Source organism: Corylus avellana, chromosome 5 (genome assembly GCF_965113065.1).
Source record: "Corylus avellana chromosome 5, dhCorAvel1.hap1.2, whole genome shotgun sequence".
NCBI lineage: Eukaryota > Viridiplantae > Streptophyta > Magnoliopsida > Fagales > Betulaceae > Corylus > Corylus avellana.
The window spans coordinates 14957312-14983108 of record NC_142494.1 but is presented as its reverse complement, the minus strand read 5'-3'; the positions used below and the strand labels follow the sequence as shown (position 1 = coordinate 14983108).

Sequence of the window (25797 nt, the reverse complement as noted above, 5' to 3'; positions counted from 1 at the left end):
ATTTGAGTTAAAATAGAACATGCCAAAAAGAAATGGTCAAAGAGAGAGGTTATAGCCTTGAGAGTGATTAATTTACAGACCCAAAAAATGACACACATGTGCTGTCTTTCTTTACTTCTGTCCTAACATCTTTGTGTTTCTTCACCTACTTCTCTGTCACTCTAATTAAGTTCCCACTTCTTCTTTCAATGTCTTGGGTCCCCAACTCTCTCCTCAAAATTTTATTAACTTTTAAAGCTTTTGAGGGTAAACAAAGTTGACAAGTATCCAGGAAATCATGTAGAATCTAGGGACAACTGTCGGGAGCTCCAGCAGGAACAACATGTTACATGGTATGGATGAGGTTTCCATGCATGGATGGTCTGGCCCATGCAACTATATATATATATATCAAAATGGGAAAAAAGTCTTGAGGGGAAGATGAGTAATAATGAGAAGTGACTTTTGGCCCATGCCTAAAGGAAAGGGAAGAGGCTCCACTGGCTCTCAGATATTTCTTGCCTATTTTATTCAGATTTTAAGAAGCTTCAAATTTCTGTGGTGTGCAAAAAAGAATCTGATAAGCACAGAGCTTGTGAGAGAAGGAAAGGTCTTTGCTAGCTGTTTACTTGGCTGCTGCTACCATATGTCATGACAAGGGGCTTGCGCTGTCAGCTTAACATGTAGCTTACATAAATAGCTCATGCATTGCATTAAGGAAGTGGAAGCACCCAAAATATGATGATAAAAATAAGGGAATTTCACTAAATTTTCTCAACTTTTTATCAAAAAGTTCAAAAATTTCTAATATAGTGTATCAAACTCTAAAAAATTTGTAATTTCATCCATATTCGGTTAGGTTTTGAGGTTAAATTAGATGGTCAAATGGTGAAATGACTATTATACCCTATAGACTTTATGAAATTATAAAATTATCTTTAAGTTACAATTTTTTTTTTAAAATACACAGGGATATTTTGAAAATTTCTCACCCATCTGTTAGGATTTATGGTGCGATTATAAATTTTTTAAAATTCAATATACTAAATTGAGTGTAATTTTGAAAGAGAGATTGCAAAAATGATAAAAAGCTCAAGAAGGTTTATAAGTAAAGTTTCTCCTAATAATAATAATAATAATAATATTATTATTATTATTATTATGAAGAGATAAACCAACTATTTTTCCTAGGATATTGCTTTACATCCCGTGACTATGTTGATCTTCCAGATATATTTCCATATTGCCAATGATGGAAGTCCTGCATATATTATGTAGTTGCCAATTTTCCATATTGTTCGTTTTATTGAGGTTTTCATCAGTTGTGGGAACTCACAAATTTAAATTTCTTCACCAACTTGTTGATTTGAAAGTTCGATATAAGGTATGAAATCGCTCATTAAATTAGAAAAGACATAAAATCTTCTTTTTTTTTTTTTTTTTTTTTTTTTTTTTTTTTTTAAAACCATACTGGCTATTTTTATTCAAAATGTAGCCTCACCTATTTGTTTCCAAGTTTGATTATTTCTAATAAAAAGCTAATTTTTAGTCTTTCTCATTCAGATTAGCTTATACTTCATCTGTCAAGCACTTTTATACATTTAGCATTTATGTTAAAATTGTTATTATTATTATTATTTATTATCTGAAAAGTGAATTATTTTGTGAAGGCTAAAGCATGAACGCGGCTGGTCCGATCCTTACAGCATGCAGCAGCTAATAAATTAATAAATTAATAAATTATACACGCTCAAATCTTCTCTCCAAGAGACAAGAGTAGCTTATAATATCATCATCACTTCCCTTTCCTAATTTTTCACATGTACATGTTTTGTTCGTTCCAATTATATTCTAACCTCTCCCTAATATTATTTCCCACTATCAAAATCTTAAGGGAATTGAAGAAGTGATCCTACCTAGCTACTACCTAGCTAACATCTTTAATAATAATCAAAACAATATATATTATTACATCATTTTCAAAATCCTAAGGGAATAGTTGAACGTATTAGAAAAGGTTGATTATGAGCACTAAATCCAAGCATTATTGTAGCAATGCAAATGGAGTAAATGCTCCCTGCAAAACATCAACTAACTCCATGCGCCTTCACCTGCTTGTATTTACTTCACTGTGTCCACCCTTTATATACCCCACTCTGCAATCTCAAGAACACTCATCCTACTATATTTCCTCCTCCCCTTCAATCTTGTTTTGCAAGCTCTCAGAGATGGAGAGGGTGCCAAGCAAATTAGCTTCTCTTTACGTTTGTAGTGTTGTTGCTGCATTGCTCTCTCACAACATGATGATCCATGTCATGTCAACTGCCGTTGAAGACCAGAAAAACTACTACTCTCCAGAACCACATCCCCCTAGAGGTCTCTTTTTTCTTGTGGTTTCTCCCAGTTTATAGAGTGATCATATTATATTTTTGCTATTTTGTTTCTTACCACAATCTACACTGCATGTGTTGATCATTACAGGTGGCCACCATGGACACACTCCATCACATGGTGGCTATGGGACACCGCCTTCTGGTCACGGTGGCGGGAGCTACGGCCCAACACCATCACCCCCTTCGGACGGCGGAAGCTACGGCCCAACACCATCACCCCCTTCGGGAGGCTATGGAGGCACACCGCCTTCTCATGGTGGGAGCGGAAGCTACAACCCGACGCCGTCAACCCCTTCCTACAACCCGCCACCGTCAACCCCTTCCTACGACCCGCCACCGTCAACTCCTTACTACAACCCGCCACCGTCAACCCCTTCAGACGGAAATTGTGGAACTCCCCCACATCATGATGAGACTCCACCATCAACTCCTGGTGGTTACTACAACTCCCCTCCACCTTATTCAGGTGGTAGCCCCCCCACACCAGTCACCGTAAGCCCACCAACAACCCCCACCCCACCTTCACCTCCATTTGTCTTTGATCCTAATACACCTGGTACATGCAAGTAAGTTACTATACACCTTTCTTTCGTTTTCTTCTTTTTCTTTTTCACAAATAGAATGAATACAGTAACATTACTTTACTTAAGCCGATAAGAAAAGTACATTAGAAGTCTTTGGGTTCTGAATCATCTGAAATAAACTCCATAAAATTAAATTTTACCTCCAAAATTTCTTTTTTTTTTTTTTTTTTTTTTTTGGTACTGTTCTCTTAAAATTCTCGTTAAACCGTAAACAGCAATGCCATTTTGCCACTTACAATATCCCGGTAAACAGTGACTGACAAGACACAATATGGATATAATATATATACATAACATTGTTGTCATTGATGTTGTTTTGTTTGTATGTAGTTACTGGAGGAGTCACCCAGCAGTAATATGGGGTCTACTGGGGTGGTGGGGAACTTTGGGGAATGCATTCGGCGTGACAAGCGTTCCAGGGTTCGGCTCAAGCGTGAGCTTGCAGCAAGCTCTTTCCAACACACGCACTGACGGGCTCGGCGCACTCTACCGAGAAGGGACAGCTTCATTGCTCAACTCCATGGTGAACCAGAGGTTTCCTTTCACAACAAAGCAAGTCCGGGATAGTTTTGTGTCGGCTCTCGGCTCCAACAGGGCCGCAGCAGCTCAGGCTCAGCTCTTCAAGCTGGCCAACGAGGGCCGAATCAAGCCGAGACCCTGAAAGCATTTGGTTCCTCTCATCATCATCATCAGTTTATATTCTAAGATCTAGCATTGTGTGTTGTTTTATTAGGGTTTTGTGTCTTTGTTAAGTATCTTATTATATCATATTAAGATGGATACTATGTTAGCAATTTCGATGCTTTATCTCATGTTATTCTTAGTTATAAATAAATTGATGGTTTAGTTAATTTGAACTTTTCCTTTTTCATATATTTATTTCAGCACTACATGTCAAGTACGAATTAGGATTTTTTCAGATTTTTTAAAATATGAGATTCTCTCTTTTCTTTTTTATTATTTTTATTTATTTATTTTTATTTTGAACAATTCTAATTAATAAATGCACAGTTTGCGTGTTACGTCGGCAAATGGATCGTTTGACATGTTAAACACTAAAATCAGTAACACACAAACTTTTATTTTTGTTTGAACCGTTAGATATAATAAATAAAAATTCGAGAATATATATATAACTTAATTATTTAGGTAGCTTAAAAAATAAAAAACCCTGATCGCATGTTTCTCATCAAAAGTTGAAAACATTTATTTTTCATAAATATGACTATGACTATGCCTGCCTCAGGCAACTTTAAATTAATGAAAAACATAATGCGGTCTTTATGCATAGGAACATTGGTCAGTTTTGCTAGCTAGCTTGTGATGTCGTATACATGAAGTGCATTAAAAAGTGTCAGAATGATAGGTAGATTTTAATTAAAAACTTATTGCATTTACATTTGACTAGTCAAGAGTTATTTGAATTATTCGATGTAAATTTGGGTGAAAATGTAGTTGAATTTAACTATTTATCTTAGTCTAAAACTGGGTGATGGTAACTCACCAAATATTAAAAAAAGAAAAAAAAATGATATCTTATTAGATTGATGCATATAATTTTGAAATATATATAGGTGCTTTGAAAAGTAAAAAATAACTAAATTACACAATTAAGGTGAAATAATTAAAATATAGAAATGTGGTACTTCAATTTTTTTTAATTTTTTTTAATTTTTTGGGAAAAAATAAAGTTACTTTTTTTTTTTACATTATTAAACAATTTTATTTTTTCATTTTTATCTGACAAAAAAATTAAAAACTCTTTTTATCTTTATATAACATTAATCAATTTTTTTTTTCCCTCTTTTTCTTTTCAAAACTTTTTACCACACTCTCTTTTAATGACACATAGCCATCATTAGCTGTCACTCGAAGCAATGGCGGCAAAGTGACATTATATATATATATATATATATAAAAGCTTTTAGAAGCCATTTAGCTATCCATTTAAGTTTCTGAACAGCTTGGAGTGAGAGGTGTCAAAAGAAAAGATTCTCTTACAAAAAAAAAAAAAAAAAAAAAAAAAAAAAAAGAAAAGATTCAGGCTAGTCGTCCTACAAGATTCAGGCTACGCCATAAAAGGATGATGGGTGTCATTATCATCATATATACTAATTACTAAATCTTGGTGTTATTAGTTATTACACACTTAAATCACCACATGCGTATCACGACAATGCTCATAAATTTCAAACGGATAATTGATCAACCAAATATAAAACTGAAGAATAACTGATCAATAAATAACCATCTGATCTAGACAACCATAAGGGAGCCGAACCATGGGTGTGTCCAAAGAACATTTATGGGTGTGTCGAAATTAATATTATCTGTAAATTAACTAAAGTAAATGCTCCTTTGGTTTGGATAGAGTCTTATCCTTGCAGTGTATTATTATGTGTCGAAAGAATGTAGGTTTTGACTTTGACTCCCACCAGCTGTCGTGGCACAAATGCAGCACTCTTGTTTGGCCTGCTTAGAATATTTAGACGGTGGGTTTTGATTCCCACCGCACCCATTGACGTGTCATGCCTGCAGCAAAATGCTACGACTTCTGGAAAAGTGATGGTAAACATCCTTAAAATCGAGATAGGGATCATTCGGTTATATGAGGAACAATATTCTAACGGATAAAATTTAGTTTATAGTCATGCATTGGAAATTCAGAAACTCTGAGGTCTTCTCAGCAAAATGTATTGCTAATGGAAAGGTTTCTAGCTCAGGACCTGGCAGCTCTTTTGCTATGAGATTGCTTAATGCTTTTGACAATGGTGAATATTCACAGGAGACACCTAAGGGACACTTCTAAACTCATAATATATCACATTGGCCCACTCTGCGGTGAAGCTAGGAATTTGTCTCAATAGGGGCGAAAATGAAATAATAAAATATATTTTTTGTTATCTTTATATATTATATTTTATTATAGTATATAAAAGTATGGCAAATACAATTCAAACTAAAAATTATAACACAAATTGTGTATCTCAAAAAACATATCTATCTGACTTCATAATTCATAAATATATGTGAAATTGATATATTAGTTAACATGTAGGCATTAGTACAAAAATAATGAAAAATGCAAATTACCTAAAATTACATCCTACGCTTTCTTAAAGAAATATAATGATCAAGTATCAAATCTAAGTTAAAGCTTTCAAAAATTTCTCTTTTAATGTAGACAACTAAATTATCTACAAGAAACTCATCTTCCATTTTATTATGAAGTCTTGTTTTAACAACTTTCATAACTGAAAATGCTTGTTTGGTGCATTAGACACTGGAAGAGTCAAAAAAAAAAAGAAAAAAAAGAAAGATGAATCGATATATCAATAAGATAGTATATCTCCAATTTTTCTGTCTCTATCAATCCTCAACATAATTCTGCAATGGAAGACAATTCTTTTAATTTCTAATGATTAATGCAACGCCCCGTGAAAATTAATTAACTGGTAATTGATTCCATGGTTTGCCTTGTAGCCTTGTCCCTCACAGAACAAGACTCAGGGATTGTAACCTATCCTAAGAGAGAGAATACATCGGAAGACTTTCAACCACATGAATAAGAAAGTAATAACTAAATACTACCATCATAATAACCGGAGTAGCAATAAATCATCATAGCATAAATTGATTCTCAGATGTACTGGTCAAAGACCGATCATCAAATATATTACAACCCATAATAAGATAACAAAATCAACACATAAGTTTAAGTAATGCTAGCATGATGACAATCTCAATCATCTCTGCCCATGTGGATCCTCCATTATTCCACATGGACTTGAGCCAAACCGGGTCCATGTCCTAAAAAATGACCCAAATCAAATCCTGGGCCACTTCTAACTAGCTGTCTGTAGTCATCCTCCTCTATGCTAGCTAAACCGCGTAATTATACATAATAGAGGAGAAAAAAAATAAATGGGTAAATTTAAAGGCTTAGTGAGTAAAAATGCACATAGTACTTATGCCATTTAGTGATGAACTCTGTTTGGTAAAGTATGCAACATTTTAAGTATGACAGTTATCCATGAATACAATATAGGTATAGTACATGCTATAATCTCTTGTGAATCAATGATAGTTCAACTGTATGGTCTACTTGAGATATTACCCCTTCTCAGCAGGGTTGGCCCTGTCCTGAGGGATGTGTAATACAATGCCATTGCCCCAACCATTGTACGCTACCGTCCACACACTAGCAACCTGACCGAGTCTGACCTCGAGTGGCTCACGCTACTAATGATGTACGTCCTGTAGTAACTCACCCGTTAAGGCTACGCTTGTCACGAAACAATCATTGGATCCAAGGCCCATATATCACATTTACACACGCATTTGACCATAAAGTTAATATGTATAGTAAGCCCATAGCCGTTATCCTGTATGTACCGGTATACCATGTCATGTGATGTAATTAGTCTTGTCCGTATTTTACATGCATGCTATTACAAGTCTCATTGTCTCATTATCTTGTTAAGTAGCACATTTTCACAAATGGTAGAGTTTAATGCAACAAAATGTATTTTATGAGAGTTGTAAAATCTATGTTTGGTACACAAAATAGTCATGCAATGCAGGAAAAGTAATGAATTTGTACTCACTTGGATCGTACAAGTCCTCTAAAAACTCCTCCAAAGGGTCCGGGTTCTCCAAGTCTGTGGAAAGCCTACTATTAGTCCTACTTTCAAACTAAAACGAACCTAGAACATAAAAACATGGGCTATAGAATGTTGGGCCAAAATGGTGTTCCCTTGAAGTGCTTCTTGGCGAGCGCTCAGGCTTTGGGCGAGCGCTCGGGCTTTGGGCCTAGCATTCGACCAGAGAGTCCAAGTAGAACCTCATTTGGTTCAATGTTCTCCTAAGTTGTTCTAAACTAGTTCTGAGGCTACACAAGGGTCTTCTAACACTGCCTAACTCGAAACAACATCTTCATGCAACAAGAATAAGCCTAACGGAAAAGAAATGCTTATAACAAGATTAAGAACTATGCCACTAGATTTCTAACAACTAAGCTACTGTAACACATAAGGCTAGCATAACATCTTAAGAAAAACACTAGAGAGAGATGATTACCTTCCCACAAGCAGGGTTTTTCCAGAAGGCATAATGGGTTGGTATGGGCGTGAGAGAAAGGTATTTATAGGGTGTAAAAGCTGTGAGCACTGCAAGAGCAGTCCTGTAGTGCAATGAGCACTCGGTACTATAGTGCTGAGCGTTCATGTATTGTTTACCTAGCGGTTTTAGGGTAATATCCAATGGTCAACCAAAAGTCAACGTACCCTCGGGCTGGTCCCTACACAAGCGTTCATGTACTATTTGCAGGCGAGCGCTTGAGTGGTCCCCACACGAGCATTCGGCCAGAGTCTCAAAATTCCCAAAAGTACCCTCCAACTGTTCCTAGTGACCCAAAGTCCAATTAACCTTCTAACCAAGCTATCTAGGCCTATTTAATTATTTTGGTCACTATAATTAAGCACATCAACTTTAAAATGCATCAACTGAAATCTCAAATTAATTTTCTCTTACTTAGAAAAATCAAGAGAATAGTACTTCTTCGCAATACTACATATTGTTAAACACCATTCTACAATTGGCATTCCAACCAAAGTTGGTGTTACATAAGGCGAGACTCAAGTTGCAGATTATGTGGGTAACTTGCAAATAATGTGGATCGCGACAATCAAGCTACAAATTGTTAGTGGACAGCTAAGGCAATAAACCACAGTGGGAAAGTGTTGGCCAATTCAATTAAGGAATATTGTGCAGCTAAACATACAAGGAAAGAATACACTACATCAGATTATATAAAAAGGGTAAACTTGTAGGATAGGCATCTCGGGCTCCAGGAAAGGCATCTTAAGCTTCACAAGGAAACTAGATCATGACTCCAATAGGAAACTAACTCTCAAAAGGAAATTGCTTAGTTAGACTTATTATGTTTTTAAAATTCTTTATGATGTAAATCAACCTCTATGGACTGTATATATTGCTGTAAATTGTTCAATGAAAATTATCAAATAATATCTCCCTCATATCAAATTCTTTCATGGTATGAGAGCCCTTATAGGCTCACACCCATTCGATCCTCCCTTTTATCTCTCTCTTCTTCTTCTTCTTTAATACTTCATGGCATCTTCTAGCACCGTGACAGCAGACGCTTTCACTCTCCCTAGCCTCACATAACAAATGCCCATCAAACTTGTTGATGCTAATAATTACCTTAGATGGCTATCTCCGATCGTTCCTATTTTGAGAAGCGACGAGTTATTGGGTGTTGACAGGATGTTCCAGCAAGACACCTCTTAATGAGGTAGTTGGTTAGACAAAGGAAACACAAGTAAACAAGAGAGGAAGTAGCTACAGAATTTCGGTAGAAAATGTGCACAAAGTAGGGGAAAAACAAAAGAATAAACATGGGAGAAAGGGATTTTTCTGAAAGTTAGCTCTCAGCTCTTTCTTCTACTTTTCTTCTTCTCTAACATTTTGATTTTCAACAGCTCCTCAATACAAAACATAAGATAAGCTTTTACAAAAGTAGGTTCAAGAACCACACACACATAGTTTCACAACATATACACATTTTCACCTACAACAAACTAGAGTTTAGTAAAATACAACCAAAGGTAAAAGTTAAATAAGTCAAAGCACATTAATTTATAACATTTTCCCCCTTAATGTGTTGTTCTTGAACTCCTAGTGCTTCTCTGAGTTGCTGAAATTTCTCATTTGGCAATGCTTTGGTGAAAATGTCAGCTACTTGCTCCTCTGACTTGAAAAATTTTAAATCCACTTCACCTTCTTCAATAGCTTCCTTAATGAAGTGATGCTTGATTGCAATGTGTCTGGTCCTGATGTGATAAACATAATTCTTTACTATTGCTATGACTGATTTATTGTCACAATGTAAGTGTACAGCCTCTTCTTACTTCTTACCAATATCTTCAAGTATTCTTTTCAACGAATTTGCTTAAGATATAGCTAATGATGCTGAAACATATTTAGCTTCTGCTAAAGATTGAGCAACTGATTGTTGCTTCTTTGAGGACAGGAAAACACATCTGATCCAAGTGAAAATGCATAACCTAGGGTGCTTTTCATATCATCAATATAGCCACCCCAATCACTATCACAAAAGCCTAGCAACTTCACCAAGGAATTTTTGCAATACCTTATTCATAACTTGTGGTGTCTTGAATGTATTTAAGCACCCTTTTTGTTGCTGTAAAGTGAAAATGGCTTGGAGAATGCATGAACCTTGATAGCAAACTTGCTGTAAACATGATATCAGGCCTTGAAGCAGTGAGATATAACAAGTTTCCAAATAAACTTCTATAAAGAGTAGCATTCAACTTTTTCCCTCCATCTTCCTTCTTTAATTTTTCATTTACTGCAAGGGGTGTAGCCATTGGTTTGCAACCAACCATTCTGAATTTTCTCAGAATTTTTTCAGCAACATTCTTTATGAAATGAACACATCTTCTTTGTCTTGATACAACTCAATACCAAAAAAGTAATGTAGCAGTCCCATCTCACTCATCTCATACTTGTTCACCATATCTTTCTTAAATTCTTCAATCATTTTAGCATTGCTTTTGCTTAATATCAAATCATCAACATATAATGAAACAATAAGGAAATCAACATTACTTTGATGCTTTAAATACAAGGTTAGCTCACTCTTGCTCCTTTTGAAACTACTTTCATTGAAGTAATTGTCAATATGGCTATACCAAGCTCTAGGAGCTTGTTTTAGCCCATAAAAGCTTTCTCAGCTTATACACTTTCTCTTCTTCACCTTGGATGCCTTGAGGTTGTTCAACATCCACCTCTTCTTTCAACTCTCCATTCAAGAAGGCTGATTTGACATCAAGTTGGTGCAATAACCAACCCTTTTGAGCTCCTAAAGAATTAGAGCTCTAATTGTATCCAAGCGAGCTATTGGGGCAAACGTTTCATGAAAATCAACTCCGTGCTGCTCTGAGTATTCTTTTGCAATTAGTCTTTCGTTTTTTCTTTGAACCGACCCATCTACATTGTACTTTACTTTGTAAATCTATTTTAGACCAATGATTTTTTTTTTTTTTTTTTTTTTTGTGTCTTGAGTATCAACCACCCTCCATGTTCTTTTTTTTTCTTCAATAACTTCAATTCATCTTCTATAGCTTTTCTCCAACTCTCTTCTTTCATTACTTCTTCAAATTTTTCAGGTTCAACAACACAAAAGTTGCACATTGCATAAATATCATCCAAATTCCTCAATTTCATTGGACTTGAGCTTGGAGATGTTGAGGTTGAGCTTGGATATGATGGTGAGCTTGGTGATGAAGCTGAACTTGATGATGGGTGACTGCTATCATCATTGCTTGAATTTCCATGGGCTGGAATTTGCTATAAAACAGTCGTTGGAATCAATTGTTCTTCAACTTGGCCTTGGTCCTAATTCCATTTTGCTTTCTCGTCCAATAAGACATCTCGACTAGTGATTACTTTGTTGTTTTTCAAGTTGTACAGCCTATAGCCCTTTGACATTGAGCTATAGCCAACAAATATGCACTTCTCACTTGTCTCATCCAGCTTGGATCTCTTCTTCTTTGGAATTTGAGCATTGCAAATACAACCAAACACTTTGAGATGCTTGATTGATTTCTTTCTTCCACTCCAAGCTTCAAATGGAGTTTTATCCCACACGGCCTTGGTTGGACATCTATTCATTGAAAGAATAGTTTTGTATACAGCTTCAACTCAAACGACTTTTAGTAATCCTTTTTCATCCAACATAGATTTTGCCATCTCCATGACTGTTTGATTCTTTATCTCGGATACCCCATTTTTTTGTGGAGTATAAGAGATTGTCGATTGCCTCTCCACGCCTTAATCTTCACAGAATTTATGGAATTGATTTGAGGTACATTCCTTCCTTCTATCACTTCTCAAGACTTTAATAAAACAACCACTTTGCCTCTCAATAAGACATTTAAACTTTTTGAAAATATTAAAGACTTCATATTTTTGTTTCATAAAGTAAACCCAAGTCATGCAACTATAATCGTCAATAAAGCGAATGAAGTACCTGTTCTGAGAATGAGAAGGAGTTTGCATAGGCCCATAAATGTCAGTATGCACCAACTCTAGAATCTTTTAGCCCTCCATGCTACTCCTTTGGAAAATGATTGTCAATGATGCTTGCCAAGGGCACAACACACAAACTTCATTCTTTTCACTAATAATAGGAAGCCCCTGCACCATATTTTTCTAATTTTGTAGCTTGAGACTCTGAAAATTCAAATGACCAAATCTTTTATGCCACAACCATGATTTATCAAGTACACCAGCTTTTAAATCCTTGTATTTTGCATATTTGAAAGTAAGTGAAAAGCTTCTATTTGGAGCCATTTTAACTTCAGCCACAACCAACTTTTTCTCTTCCTTCATCATAAACTGTACAAGTACGGATCGTATGGCCTTCAAAATGAAGAACATAATCATGCTCGATAAGCTATCCAATGCTAAGCAAGCTTTGATCAAGCTCCGAAACAAATAAAACATCACGAATTTTCTTCAGCCATTTCTTGGTTTCAACTCCAACACTGCATTTTCCTTTAACATCCACCACAGCACCATTTCCCATCTTCACTTTAGAGTGGAATGAAGTGTCAAGGAAAATTTCCTTCTCTAGTGTTATGTGATTGCTACAACCGTTGTCTAAGACCCATGTATCATTTTTCTTCTCGGAAACATGTTGACATGCATATAACAAGTTTCCTTCACCATCTTTTTCCTCGGTGAAATTATCTTGTTGATTGTTCTTCAATAATCTACAATTCTTTTACAAGTGGCCAAACTTCTCGCAATGGAAACATTGAGGCTTTCCTTTGAACCAACAATCTTTCTCATCATGACTACTTTTCTTGCAAATATTAAATCTTTGTGGAGAGCCTTCAACACTTGGTTTTCTTACATAGTTGTCTCTACCTCTTCCTCTTGGATAGGGGTAGGCAAAAACCTGCCCAACCCGCGTAGTTTTAAGTATTATTTTGCAGGTACGGGTTGGAAAATATCCAACCCGCGCAAGGTAGGGCCGGTTACGGGTTTAGTGATTTTTTTTTTTTTTTTTTTTGCGGATACCCGCCCCGCCCTGCTCCGTGTATATATATATACACTTAAAAATTAAAAAACCCTAGAATCTTTCATTCTCATTCTCATCAGCTGCACGGTCGCACCTCCATCCCCTTCCTCTCCATCCTATTCCTCTCTCCGTCTCTCGACTTTCACTCTTGCTCTTGCTGGTGTTGCCACTCCTCTCTCTACTCTCACTCTTGCCACTCATCTCTCACTGTCGCCGCTCCTCTCTCTCTCGCCTCTCCCAAAGCACTGACTGTCGCAGTCTGCTCCCAGGTTTCTCTCTCTCTCTCTCTCTCTCTCTCTCTTGGCTCTCATAGTGACCTTTGTGACCGAATCACCTCTTGGTCTGATTTGTATTATTTGGTTATATTGTAATGTTAGGATTTTTTGTTTTTAAGGATTTTTTTGTTCTAGATTCTTGTTAAGGATTGCATTTAAATTTAGGTTTTTGTTGAAGTAATGATTTTAATGTTGAAGTAGTGATTTTTTGTTAAGGTATGATTTTTTGATCTGTATTGTTTGATTTTCATGTCCTTGCAACCATGCTCATGTATCTACAATCCGTTGGGTCCTTCTGATGGTGTGAGAAATGTCTTCATTATTTTTTGCCATTTGAAACCTCCTAGCTGTTAGTGGGAATGAGCTTGGATATTACTGATGCTAAGATTTTTTTTACCATATAAGATCCGCTTTCCCTTGTTTAATTCATAACTCCGTGATCTCATTAGGTCGTTAGTTGAGTCGACAGAGCGACCATCAGAACTCAATCTCTTCGTGAACCTTCTCTGTGAAAGGTAATTGTCTAAGCTAAAAGGCTCTTGTTGCTCATGGAGATGTTTTTACTATTTTTTGTTATGCAATTTCATGTTGAAAAGTGTGATAATGATGTAGTACTGATTTCATGTTGAAAAATGAGATGATTATGCAGTATTGATTTTTTTTTTTTTTTTTTTACCACTTATTGTAGACTCATGGATGGTCATTCAACTAGTGATATTGGTTCTAGTTCTGCTTTATCTACTCATAGTCATAATGTTAGCACTCAAAACCCTAGTTCAGGTCTCCCACCAAAACCTAAAAAATCTGAGCAAATATCATTGGTTTTGGAACATTTTACCAGGGGGGGGTGATCCTGAGGATCCTAAATCACAATGCAAGTATTGTAATAAATTGTTTAGTTGTCACACTAGAAGGCTAGGTACTTCATCCATGCTTGTGCATTTGAGGAATTCTTGCAAAAAATATCCTGATAGGTTTGATAAAGATGATAAGTCACAATCAAAGTTAAGTTTTGAGGTTAAAAGGGAATGACAAATGGCAGTGGGAGAAGGATCTATTGGTAATTTGGTGATTACGAAATACAATGCTATGAAAATAAGGGTAGCAATTGCTAAGATGATAATTAAGGATGAGTTGCCATTTAGGTTTGTGGAAGTTGAAGGGTTTTAGGATTTGATGAAGATAGTTGAGCCTAGGTTTGGAATTCCTTCTCGTTATACTGTGATGAAGGATTGTGTTGAGCTCTTCATGTCTGAGAAGGAAAAGTTGAGGACAATGTTCATCTCAAATGGTGATCGGGCTTGTCTTACCACTGATACGTGGACTTCGGTGCAGAACCTTAATTACATGGTAATCACCTCCCATTTTATTGATAGTGTTTGGAACTTACACAAAAATTTTAAACTTTTGTTTAATTCCTACTCATAAAGGCGATACCATTGGGGAGAAGATTTTGTCATGTATGCTTGAGTGGGGTGTTCGTAACATTTTCACTATCACAGTTGACAATGCTACTGCCAATGATGTTGCTTTAGAATAAGTGAAGAGGAGAACTTGTAGTAAGGAGGGCGTCATATTAGAAAGTCAGTTTATGCATATGAGGTATTGTGCACACATACTAAATCTTATTGTGACTGATGGTTTGAAAGAGGTTGATGACTCCATTGCGAGGGTTAGAAGTGTGGTGAAGTATGTGAAGTCTTCACCTGCAAGATTTGAGAAGTTTAAGGTTTGTATTGAAAGAGAACAACTTTCTTTCAAGGGTTTGTTGTATCTTGATGTTCCAACTAGATGGAATTCTACACTTTTGATGTTGGAAGGTGCTGAAAAATGTCGAGCTGCTTTCCAACTTATGGAAGAGTTTGATAAAAACTTTAAGCCTACATTGATTGAGGAAAAGAATGAGAAAAATGGTTTGGGGCCTTCTACTTATACTGATTGGAATCGTATTAGGACTTTTCTCAAGTTTCTCAAACGTTTTTATGATGCCACAATGTGAATTTCGGGGTCTTTGTATTGTACATCTAATATGTACTTTCAAGAAATTTATGGCATTCACATGCATTTACAAGAGTATATTGATAATGGTGATTATGTATTGAGTGCTATGGCGGAGAAGATGATGACGAAGTACAACAAAAATATTGGAGGGATCTTCATAACAATGATAAAGTTAACTTGATGATGTTTGTTGCGGTTATACTTGATCCACGAACCAAATTTTGGGGGCATTAGAATATTGGTTTAAAGATGTTCTTGGTGTCGATAGATGTATTGAAATGATGAAAAAATTGAGGTGCATCCTTAACAAATTATATGATCACTACAGCTTTGGAGATAGGGCATCTCAAGTTCAACATGGTAGTGAATTGTCTCAAGGTTCCTCAATAACAATAGAAGAAAATGAGAATGCTAACCTTTACTTCATGAATACGTTTCAGAAGTACCTAACTTCTAAAAGTGATATTGAAGGCAAATTGGAAATAGATCGATATTTGATGGAGGATGTTGAGAAAGCGAATGCGAATTTTGATATTTTAAATTAGTGGAAGGTGAACTCAACCAAATTCCCAATAATTGCCAAAATAGCATGAGATGTGTTGGCCATTCCCATTACAACAGTTGCTTCAGAGTCGGCTTTTAGCACCAAAGGACATGTGTTGGATCCTTTTCGAAGTTCACTAGCCCCAAAAACAGTTGAAGTATTGATATGTTCACAAAACTGGTTAAGATCAGCACCCCTAAGTTATGACTTAGATATGGTTGATGATGCTGAAAGTTATAAGATCGATTTATGTTAGCGTTTTGATCATTTTAGTTTACTTAATATATTTTTCTATTTACAAATTTCATTTATTGGTTTCAATTGATATTGTAATGTTTTTTTTTTTTTTTTTTTTTTTTTTGTTTCATTCATTGTAGAAGTAATTTTGAAGAACAACAACATTTTACTTGAGGATGATTAGTGTCTTAGCAACTTGAAGTTGCATTCTGCTTGGACCTTAGACCTTGGTGGCTGCTACGGTTGAAGTATTTTTTTGTTGGCTACTAGCCTTAATTTTATTTGTTGGTTGCTGAACTTTTATTTTCGATGTCTCTTAAATTTTATGTGTTTATGGCTTTTAAATTGTTTTTGTAGTTGGGTTTATTTTTTGTAATTGTAGCATCCTAGAACTAGTAGTTGGATTTTTGCATTTTGATTATTTTTGTTTTGCATATTTGATTCACACAACAAGAAAACTCTTTATTTTTATGAAAATTTTAACAAATACAAAACAAAGAAAAAAAGCCCATTATTTATATGACAAATGAAAAAAAATAACAAAAAAAAAGCCTTTCAGACTCAACGCAATCAACTAATTAGAAAAAAAGAAAAGAAAAGCCAATCTACCATTAAAAGCCCATTAATTAAAAGCCCAATCAACTAATTAAAAAAACCCCAAAAAAAGCCCATTAACATAATACCCGAACCAGCCCCGCAAACCCGCCCCGTGCGGATAATGGCTCTTGTATGCGGGTGGCGGGTTCAAATATTCAAACCTGCATAGTGCGGGGCGGGTGCTAGAAATGGGCAATACCCACCCCGCCCTGCCCCGTGGCCAACCATACTCTTGGACTTCTTCCTCTTTCCCTTGCTCTAAAACTTCTACCTCCCCTAGTTGAGTCATCTTCACCTTATTCATGACTTAATGTTCTCTTTTCATAATTTTTAACATTAACAGTGAGCTTAGATTGAAATGCACTCTCTATTGACTTTTCAAAGTGTTGTTCCAACTTTTGTTCATGAGATTTCAATGAACGCAACAACTCTTGGACACCTAAACTAAAGAGGTCTTTAGTTTCTTCAATTACAACCACCATAGGATCAAATTTTTCATGCAAACTTATCAATATTTTTTCAACAATTCTACAATCAATCATATCTTCACCATAAGCTATCATTTGATTTACCAATTCCAAAAATCTAGTGGAATAATCTTTCACACTTTCATGTTCCTTCATTCTCATATTTTCAAAATCTCTTCTAAGAGTTTGGAGTTTGATTGCTCTTACCTTTTTATCTCCTAAAAATTCAACTTGAAGAATATCCCAAGCCTCCTTAGCTCTTGTTGCTCTCATAATTTTCCAAAATATAGTTTTTGAAACTCCCCTTTGAATCATCCCAAGAGCTCTAGCATCCTTGCTTTTGTTCTCCTTCAATTCCCTCTTTTAAGCTTCTATGAAGGTTGGTGTAGATTCAGGTATTTCATATGCTGATTCTACCATGTCCCATGATTCTATAGAGACAAATAAGGTCTTCATCTTTATAGACAAAAAATCATAATTTTCACCAGAAAAAATCGGTACCTAGACATTGCTCCAATTCACGTTGCTACTTATGCTGGCCATGGCTTCTCCTTCAGCTTATCCTACGTTTTCTCTTCAAATTTCTGCCCAAAAATCTTCTTTGAACTAAGCTCTGATACCAAATTCTGTTGATTAGATACTTGGTTTTATCCATTATATGCTAAATCTGAAGCCTTTGAGAGTTTTGTCAAATTTAAGCCACTAGCTGAAAATCAATTTTCATCTACCAAGACTACCATTAAACTACTTCATTCAATCTGATTGAGGAGGTGAATATACCTCACTCCAATTACAATATTTTCTTGCCAAACATGGGATCATACACCAAAAATCTTGTCCCCACACTTCACAGCAAAACAGTCTTGCTTAGCAAAATTTGAGGAATATACTCTAAGGTAGGATCAACTCTCTTAGCTCACTCACATTTATCAAACAAATACTGGGTTGATGCCTTTGTCATGGCTTTTTTCATTAGCAACGAACTTCCCGCTCCTGTCCTTCAACATGAGTCACCGTCCTGTAAATTATATAAGAAAGAACCTGACTATAAACATTTGCGTGTCTTTGGTTGTCATGCTATCCTCTCTTTTGTCCTTTTAGTTTACACAAATTGTAATTTTGATCCAAACCTTGCATTTTTCTAAGTTACAATAATGTAGGGTATAAATGTCTTGATCTAGTCACCAATAAAGTCTATTTGTCAAGGAATGTCATCTTTGATGAAAATACCTTTCCTGCAATGATGCTTTGAAAGTACCACGATATTTTAGAGATGCAATGATGCTTTATGCTGTGATTACAAATGTCATGAAGGTAATTTCCATCATGATTTTTTGCACATACTACAATTATGAATGAACTGAGTGCTTAACGATTACTTTATGTTATGAGACTTTCGCATGTGCACTGTGTATATAAGTTTAAGTGTTTAACCAACGAAGCCATAATGACATGTGTATGGCCCGTACTGAATCATTTAACACTTATGATTTACAGATGGCAAAAAAACCGCACCCAATGACAAACACGCGAAGGTGTGGCCGGTGTGGGCTATCAGCCTGGTGGCCTTCTCTTGGTTATACACCTATGACGATAGTCTTTTGCTCAGTCATGGTCCTCCAGTCAGAAAAGATTCCCCACCACAGGCTGCTCTCCTGCAGCCATAGGATGAGTCTGTAGTGGTCTTTCCGGGATAAGCTAACATGCAAAAATGGTTGGCTTTATTATTATGCCTTATGCTTTAATTTCTACTAATATGAATTCTTTTCTCTCGCAAAGGTTATATATTGTTGCACTCAAAGGTATTTATGGTATGAGATTTTATTTTATTTTATTATTTTTTTTTAACAGGAATCTTTCATAATTCATTGATAAAAGATCAAGAGCATAATATCTCTTACATCACAGAGCATAAAACTCTGATAAAACATAGTCAAATGCTATGAAATTATAAAGTCATAGATACAATTAGAAAATTCTTACAATAAAATCACATCTATGAGATTATGACATTAGCCTCCGCTAACCCATGTACAACTTCAGTTAAGAAACAGATCTGTTCTGAGCATACTAGATCTAAAACATGGGTAGTCCAAATTTTCAAAACTTATTTTCCGACTGTGAGAGATAATCCCCCACACTGATCTAATCATCTTTGGCCCAAAGGTCAAAAGTCAACTCACGTCCTTGACCCAAAACCCAGGACAAAAAGAACAAAAAATAAATCAAAGCAGCAAACTAAAAACAACAAAACCGCACTAGAAGCAGCAGCAGAGGAGCACGGCATCGTAAACATCTCTAGGAAGACACAACTTGACACGAGATCCAAGTGTCAGTGCGTGAGAAATACGCTCCGGCACACGAGACTCCGTTGATTGATCGACGCAGAAGCATTGGAAAGCGGATAAGTCGGCCGGAATAAGTAGATATGAGTATGAAGAACTAGATCTAGATACTGCTACCAGGGAGAGGAAGATGGAGAGGAATAGGGATAGGGAAGGGGGGAATTTTATTTATTTATTTTATTTTATAAGTCGGATGGGGAGTTATGTATTACTTATAACTCGAAGCTTCATTTAGTCTAATACTTTTATCACGAAATAAATTTTATGAAAGAGATTTTTCCAATATTACCAATAAACTTTACATGCTCAATAACTTCTAAAATAAGTTATGTTCAAGAGTTTAATAAAGGCTCACATGTACACACTGTTTAATCTTACATTACTTTACTTACTAAGTCATAAATACAATATTATTTACAAATTGCATTTAGAGAAAGTGCAGTGATTGTGATACAACTTTAAGAGATATTAAGATAAAGTTAGGAGGTTTACATGGTGTAACAAGGAAGATGGGATAAATCTTTTCCAGGATTTGAGCTTTGGAGTTTATTGTATGTTTTAGCATGTAGTATAATTTAGAGAGGTTGAACTCTCCAACATAAAGCATTTACTCGTTGGATTTATGGCTTCTATGTTGTCAACAACAGATAATCTGGTGTGTATTATTATATTTCAAGGATTGAGACCTTGTGGCTTTTGTACAAGAGAAGAAGATTCAGTTGAATTCTAATTGATTCAGAAGAAGAATCGTAACAAGTAAACTTTCCATCTCCCTTCCACATTTACAACTAGTAATAAGCTGTACATTGAAATTGCTTCAGATTCTGACCACAATTTATTCCACAAAAATCTTGTAAGTCTCAGGAAAAATGTGGCTCAACATAGTTCTGATCAACTCATATGAGATTCAAACCATTTAAAGATCTGCTCAGAATGCAAGCTGGTCATTTCATGATAAGCGAATGCAAGATTCAATTCCTCCTGAATGTGTTCTGCTAAATGCTTATCTGGAATATAACTCTTACTCTCCCTGAGAGCTGCTTGCCATCGTGTTGCACGCCCATCATTCTTCATATATCCATTTTCATCGATGAAGCCCTTGTCCCGGAAAAGCTCAAATAACTTGGCAGAAAAACTTTGTTCAATACCTGGGATTCTGTCGGATAAAAGATGTGGAGACAGGGGGAACTCCATGCATTCAATCTCTGCCACATCAACACCTTTATTTCTCAAAAGTTGCAAATTTTCATCAATCTTCTGCTGCCTAGATACATCTTTGGGCATGTGCACAAACAGTGTAGGCGGATAATCCTCACTGATAGCAATCCTATCGAATACGCCTTCAGCAATCATAAGTGTAATACTACTGAATTTCAACTCAGTGGCCAGTACAGACACAAAATACCCACCAGAGGAGGCTCCCAAAGCCACAATAGGAAGTTGTTGAAGATTGTTTTTCTCTACCCACCCCTTCATAATATCCTTAACAATGAATCTTTCCTTCCCAAGTGTCCAGCATCTTCCCGTGCTTGATATGGTAAGAACGGCAAACTTTCGAGCAAGAGCGTGAAGGGTGATAAGTCTTTCTTCAGGTAACCCTATGCAATTAGGGCAGGTAGAAGATCTGTCCCAAAAGTTAACAGCTCTGCCGTTGCAACCATGAGCCAGAAAGATAACAGCCTTAGGTGTATCAGGTATTTGCCATATAAGTTTTGTTCCATTCTGGACCTCGGCAGTTGGATGAAATTGCACCAAAGACTCTAAGCTATTCCATTTTTGCTTCAGAAGTCCAGATGATAATCTGGTATTTTGACCATTGTCACGATATATTGAGATTAAAACTACAAGAATAAGAATGAGAGACGTGATCAAAATTGAGACCCTACACTTTTGAGGCCCATTCCAAGCTTTCGATCTGTTTCCATGCTTCCACATTACTGCAGAGAGAGAGAAAGAGAAAGAGTGAGTGAGTTATTCTGAATGAATTCTCTAAAATTACAAATATGACATAAATGAAAATAAAGTGGATAAATTTTTATGTAGATTTGCCGTAAATGATTAAGGTTTATAACCATTACAGTAGCCAACATGATCAATATTTAAAATAAATTTAGGTGGTGTTTGGCAAAAGCCCCACGCAGCCTAGACACTGTTCAGTCAAAATTGTGGCTCCTTTCCCTGACATGCATTTACCATATTACCCTTCAATTGTTTCTCCAAAAAAATCTCAGCGCACGACTCGTAAAAGTGAGCGCTCTTGTGTCTGAGCGAGTGCATTTTCCAAAGTAAAAAACCAACCGTTGAACACACAACCTAGCGATCATATCAGAAGTTCCCCTGGAGGGAAAAGTCAGACCAAATAAAATAAAATAAAAACCTCTCCCAACCGTCAGAGAGATCTCTGTACACTCGGAATTGCGACGGCGACAGAAAAAGCGGCAATGTCGAGCCCAAGAGGAGCACTGGCAGCAGCCGGAGCAGCAGGCCTAGACTCGTGGGACTGCACGCTCCCTGGGCCGCCGAGCTGCAACAACTTTGGATCGGCGGACTTGAGCCCCTCGGGCCTCCTGGCCTTCACCGCGAGCAGCTCCATATCCGTCGTCGACTCCCGCTCTCTCCAACTCATTTCCACTATCCCCCTCCCCTCTCCCAGCCCCTCCAACTCCAATTCCCTCTCGCCATTCGTCACCTCTGTTCGCTGGACTCCTCTCCCCCTCCGCCGCGACCTCCTCTCCATGGAGGCCTCATCGTCCCATCTCCTCCTCGCCGCTGCCTACGGCCAGGGACGCATCTGCATCCTCGATTTCCGCGACCGATCCTCGCTTCTCTGGTTCGAGACCAACTCCGAATCGAAACCCGGCATCCAGGACCTCTACTGGGTCCAGGCCCGGCCCGACTCCTGTCTCCTCGCAGCCATCAACGGTCCCTCCACTCTCTCCCTCTACAGCGCCTCCTCCGCCCGCTGCGTCTTCCAATACGACGCCGCACCCGAGTTCCTCTCCTGCCTCCGCCGCGACCCCTTCGACTCCAACCACTTCTGTGCCCTCGGCTTCAAGGGCTTCCTCTTATCCGTCAAGGTGTTGGGCGAGACTGAAGACGATATTGTCCTCAAGGAGCTACAAATCCCCACCGACTGCGCCGAATTGCAGAGACTGGAGAGAGATGCCACTGCCTCCGCCGCTGGCTCCAATTCCGCGTCCCCCACCTCGGCAGTTTTCCCACTTTACATGGCGAGGGTCGCGTTCTCGCCGCTGTGGAAGCACATTGTGTATGTGACATTCCCGAGGGAATTAGTGGTATTTGATTTGAAGTACGAGACGGTGCTCTTCACCACGGCGCTGCCTCGTGGCTGCGGCAAGTTTCTCAACGTGTTGCCGTATCCGAATAAGGAGTTGCTCTATTGTGTTCACCTCGATGGGAAGCTCAGCACTTGGCGGCGGAAAGAGTAAGTGTTAATTGGACCTTTGTTTCTCTGAAACTATGATTGTATTCTTCCGTTTTCTGATCTGCCATGCTTGAATTTTTGACATACCAATTTGGGCCATTATACATTGTTTGAGGGCTGATACGTGGGGGAGAGGGCTGATACGTGGGGGTGTTGGGGGGGGGGGGGGGGGGAGAAATTCTGCTAGCGCAGGGGGGTGGGGGGAGGGGGGGGAGAAAATCTGGGTTTTGAGAGGCTTTCGGACGCGTGTTAGGGGGGCGGGGGGTGTTGGGGAGACGCTGCCCATAAACACAAAGCGTGGGAATTAGGGGGAAAACCGGTCTGTGGAAAAATTTCAGAGAGAGGGGCAAAATTGGAAAAAATATGCCAAATGTTGAGTCTGAATGGCCTAGACACTAAACAGTGTCTGGGCCATGGCTTTTGCCAAACGAACCCTATTGATCTTCAATATTTCAATTCAAAACCAATGGAACAAACCTCCAGTTGCATAACCCAGACACAACTCTTTGGCTATGTTCGGATGAATTTCTCATTTTAACAACTAAAAGAAAAATATATAGATTACCTACTTCAAGCATGAGCATGAAACTCTTACCACATGGAAATATCATATATTAATCACATCAGATGAGTTTAAAACTGCTAAATCTGAAGTGTTCTTTCATCAAGTAACCAAAAATATCTGTAAGATACAGCCAAGAAAAGACTTAAGAAAGAGCAAGCGTAGAGTCCAAAGAAATGTTAAACATATGATTTAGGTACAAGTGGATCTTTAAGTTTTCGTGATGTTAGAAGTCACCAAGTTTGCTCATGCTAAGTTTTCACAAGTCATTTAATGTTGGTAATTTAATAATTTTTTCTACATGGGCTGTAGTAGTGCTTCAGCTCTATTTGTTAGCCTGAGCAAACAAAATGTCCTTACCCAAAACGCAGTGTTGGTCCTGCCAAGATAGGCCTTTGGGGGTTCTTTTGGCAAAGTCATTAACTTGGAGCCTGTTTGGGATTACATTTAGGATCTTAAAAGTTCTTTAACATTTAAAAAGCTTGTTAAGGGAAAAAAAATGTTGGTTCGGTAAAAACTTAAAAAGGAAAAAAAAAAAAAAAAAACACTTTTTTCCTCTAAAAAAGCCCAAAACTACTTTGTGGGGTAAGGTTGAAAATGAGGCTTTTTCTATATATATATATATATATAAACCTATTTCCCAATGCAATCCCAAACAAGTTCTTCACATTTAAGCAAGAAGTGGCCGCTCTCAAGAATAGAACCTGTACACTTGCCCTTGACAGCATGAGACTTTTACAGTTCTGTTCTTGATTGAGTTCAATAAATCACCCTTGGTGCATCTCTTTGTTGTGTAAATTTTGAAATTTTAAAGTCCTAGTCCTGGCGGATATAAGAGATACCTTTTTTTTCTTCTTCTTCTTCTTCTTCTTCTCTTATTTCTCTTTGATGCCATCTTAATACTACATAAGACCACAATCAACTATTGAATCACAAAAATCCAGAACGTAAAAAAGATTTTATTTTATTTATTAATATTATTATTTGCATAGCATGTCGTTAAATCCTTAACTTTTACACCCCTAACCCTAAAAATCCACCATCCCACAAATTTCTTTCTCATAAACCCTAAAATCAGAGTATTTCCTAAACAATAGCCCAACATAAATTGGGGGCCATAAGACTTCTATACCTTCAACTTCTTCACTCTAAAATCAGAGTCTTTCCTAAGCCCTAGCCCAACCAATGTCTCTTGACGAAATTCACACATTACAATCTGCAAGCTCTACCCATTCTATCTACTTAAATTGCCCGACTTCCTCGAAATATTACATCAAAGTTCAGAAAACATCAAAATTAGAATCTGCTACAATAATTATGAGAATTCCAATGCTGAATCTTAAGCTTCTATTTGGTAGCAGAGAGAGAGAGAACAAAGTTCTGAGACCCAAATTCAGAAGATAAACAAAGAAAACATACCTGGAAAAGTTTGATCGGAGAGAGACAGAAAGCCAAGATCTGAGTTTTGGAAATGAGCATTCAATGTTATGTTAATTTCCGGTGGGTTTTAGCGCGGAGACGAGAGTGGTAGATCCGGCCATCTGTAACACCCTCTATCATGTTTGAATAGCATTTCGAAAAACGGACAACAACTATTTTATGACCAAAATTTAATTATGGATATCTTATTTAAAGTTTATGTATATCGTAAATCACGGAAATTTTCTCCAAATTAGTTAGAAGAAATACAACCTATTTAAAATAGTGTAAAGTGTTTATAAATATTTAAAAAACACATTAAATTCAATCTAAGTTAATAAATTATTCTTAATTACGTTAAGAATTTAATGTACATTTTAAATATTTATAGACACTATTTTAAATGGGTTTGAAGATATTTTTTTTACACTAGTTTGGAAGAAATTTATGTCCCATCGTAAATAAAGCAAAATTAAATTTTGACTAAAAAATAAATAAATAAAGAGAACCCTATTTCTAATGGATCAATTTGATAAAGAATTCAGGTTTACTTAATTTAAAGAATTACATGATTTTGTATTGAAGTTAATTAATCATATGTTAATTTTTTTTTTTTTTTTGTAGTTAATTAATTAATTGATCAAGTAGTATTAGGAATCATTTAGGTTTACCATTCCATGATTAAAAATTAGCTCAATTTAAATAATTTAATTTAAAGAAAGTACTTAGAATCTTAAAAACTCTACAATAAACCATAAGAAATAGAAGAAAACAAAAATGATAGTTTTACAATTTTTTTTACAAGTGTTAATATGTG

The 25797-nt window shown here is 36.7% G+C and overlaps 2 protein-coding genes across 2 annotated transcripts; one reads left to right on the top strand and one right to left on the bottom strand.

Moving 5' to 3' along the window:
* The first annotated feature begins 2145 nt into the window (after positions 1 to 2145).
* LOC132181012 (protodermal factor 1) lies at positions 2146 to 3807 on the top strand. The gene is made up of 3 exons (XM_059594050.2): positions 2146 to 2355; positions 2461 to 2938; positions 3287 to 3807. Exons 1-3 carry the CDS (start codon positions 2208 to 2210, stop codon positions 3615 to 3617), a joined length of 957 nt encoding a protein of 318 aa, XP_059450033.2. The 5' UTR covers positions 2146 to 2207; the 3' UTR covers positions 3618 to 3807.
* A 16457-nt stretch (positions 3808 to 20264) lies between these two features.
* Positions 20265 to 25149, bottom strand: LOC132181388 (secretion-regulating guanine nucleotide exchange factor). The gene is made up of 2 exons (XM_059594583.2): positions 24981 to 25149; positions 20265 to 21491 (listed from the first exon to the last, which is right to left on the bottom strand). Exon 2 carries the CDS (start codon positions 21487 to 21489, stop codon positions 20446 to 20448), a length of 1044 nt encoding a protein of 347 aa, XP_059450566.2. The 5' UTR covers positions 21490 to 21491; positions 24981 to 25149; the 3' UTR covers positions 20265 to 20445.
* Positions 25150 to 25797: the final 648 nt, after the last annotated feature.

Excerpts from the sequence above, each read along its gene's own strand:
- LOC132181012 (XM_059594050.2), top strand. The coding sequence starts at position 2,208 with ATGGAGAGGGTGCCAAGCAAATTAGCTTCTCTTTACGTTTGTAGTGTT. Across the intron at positions 2,356-2,460 it reads AGAACCACATCCCCCTAGAG|GTGGCCACCATGGACACACT; the intron begins GTCTCTTTTTTC and ends TGATCATTACAG. Across the intron at positions 2,939-3,286 it reads AATACACCTGGTACATGCAA|TTACTGGAGGAGTCACCCAG; the intron begins GTAAGTTACTAT and ends GTTTGTATGTAG.
- LOC132181388 (XM_059594583.2), bottom strand. The coding sequence starts at position 21,489 with ATGTGGAAGCATGGAAACAGATCGAAAGCTTGGAATGGGCCTCAAAAG.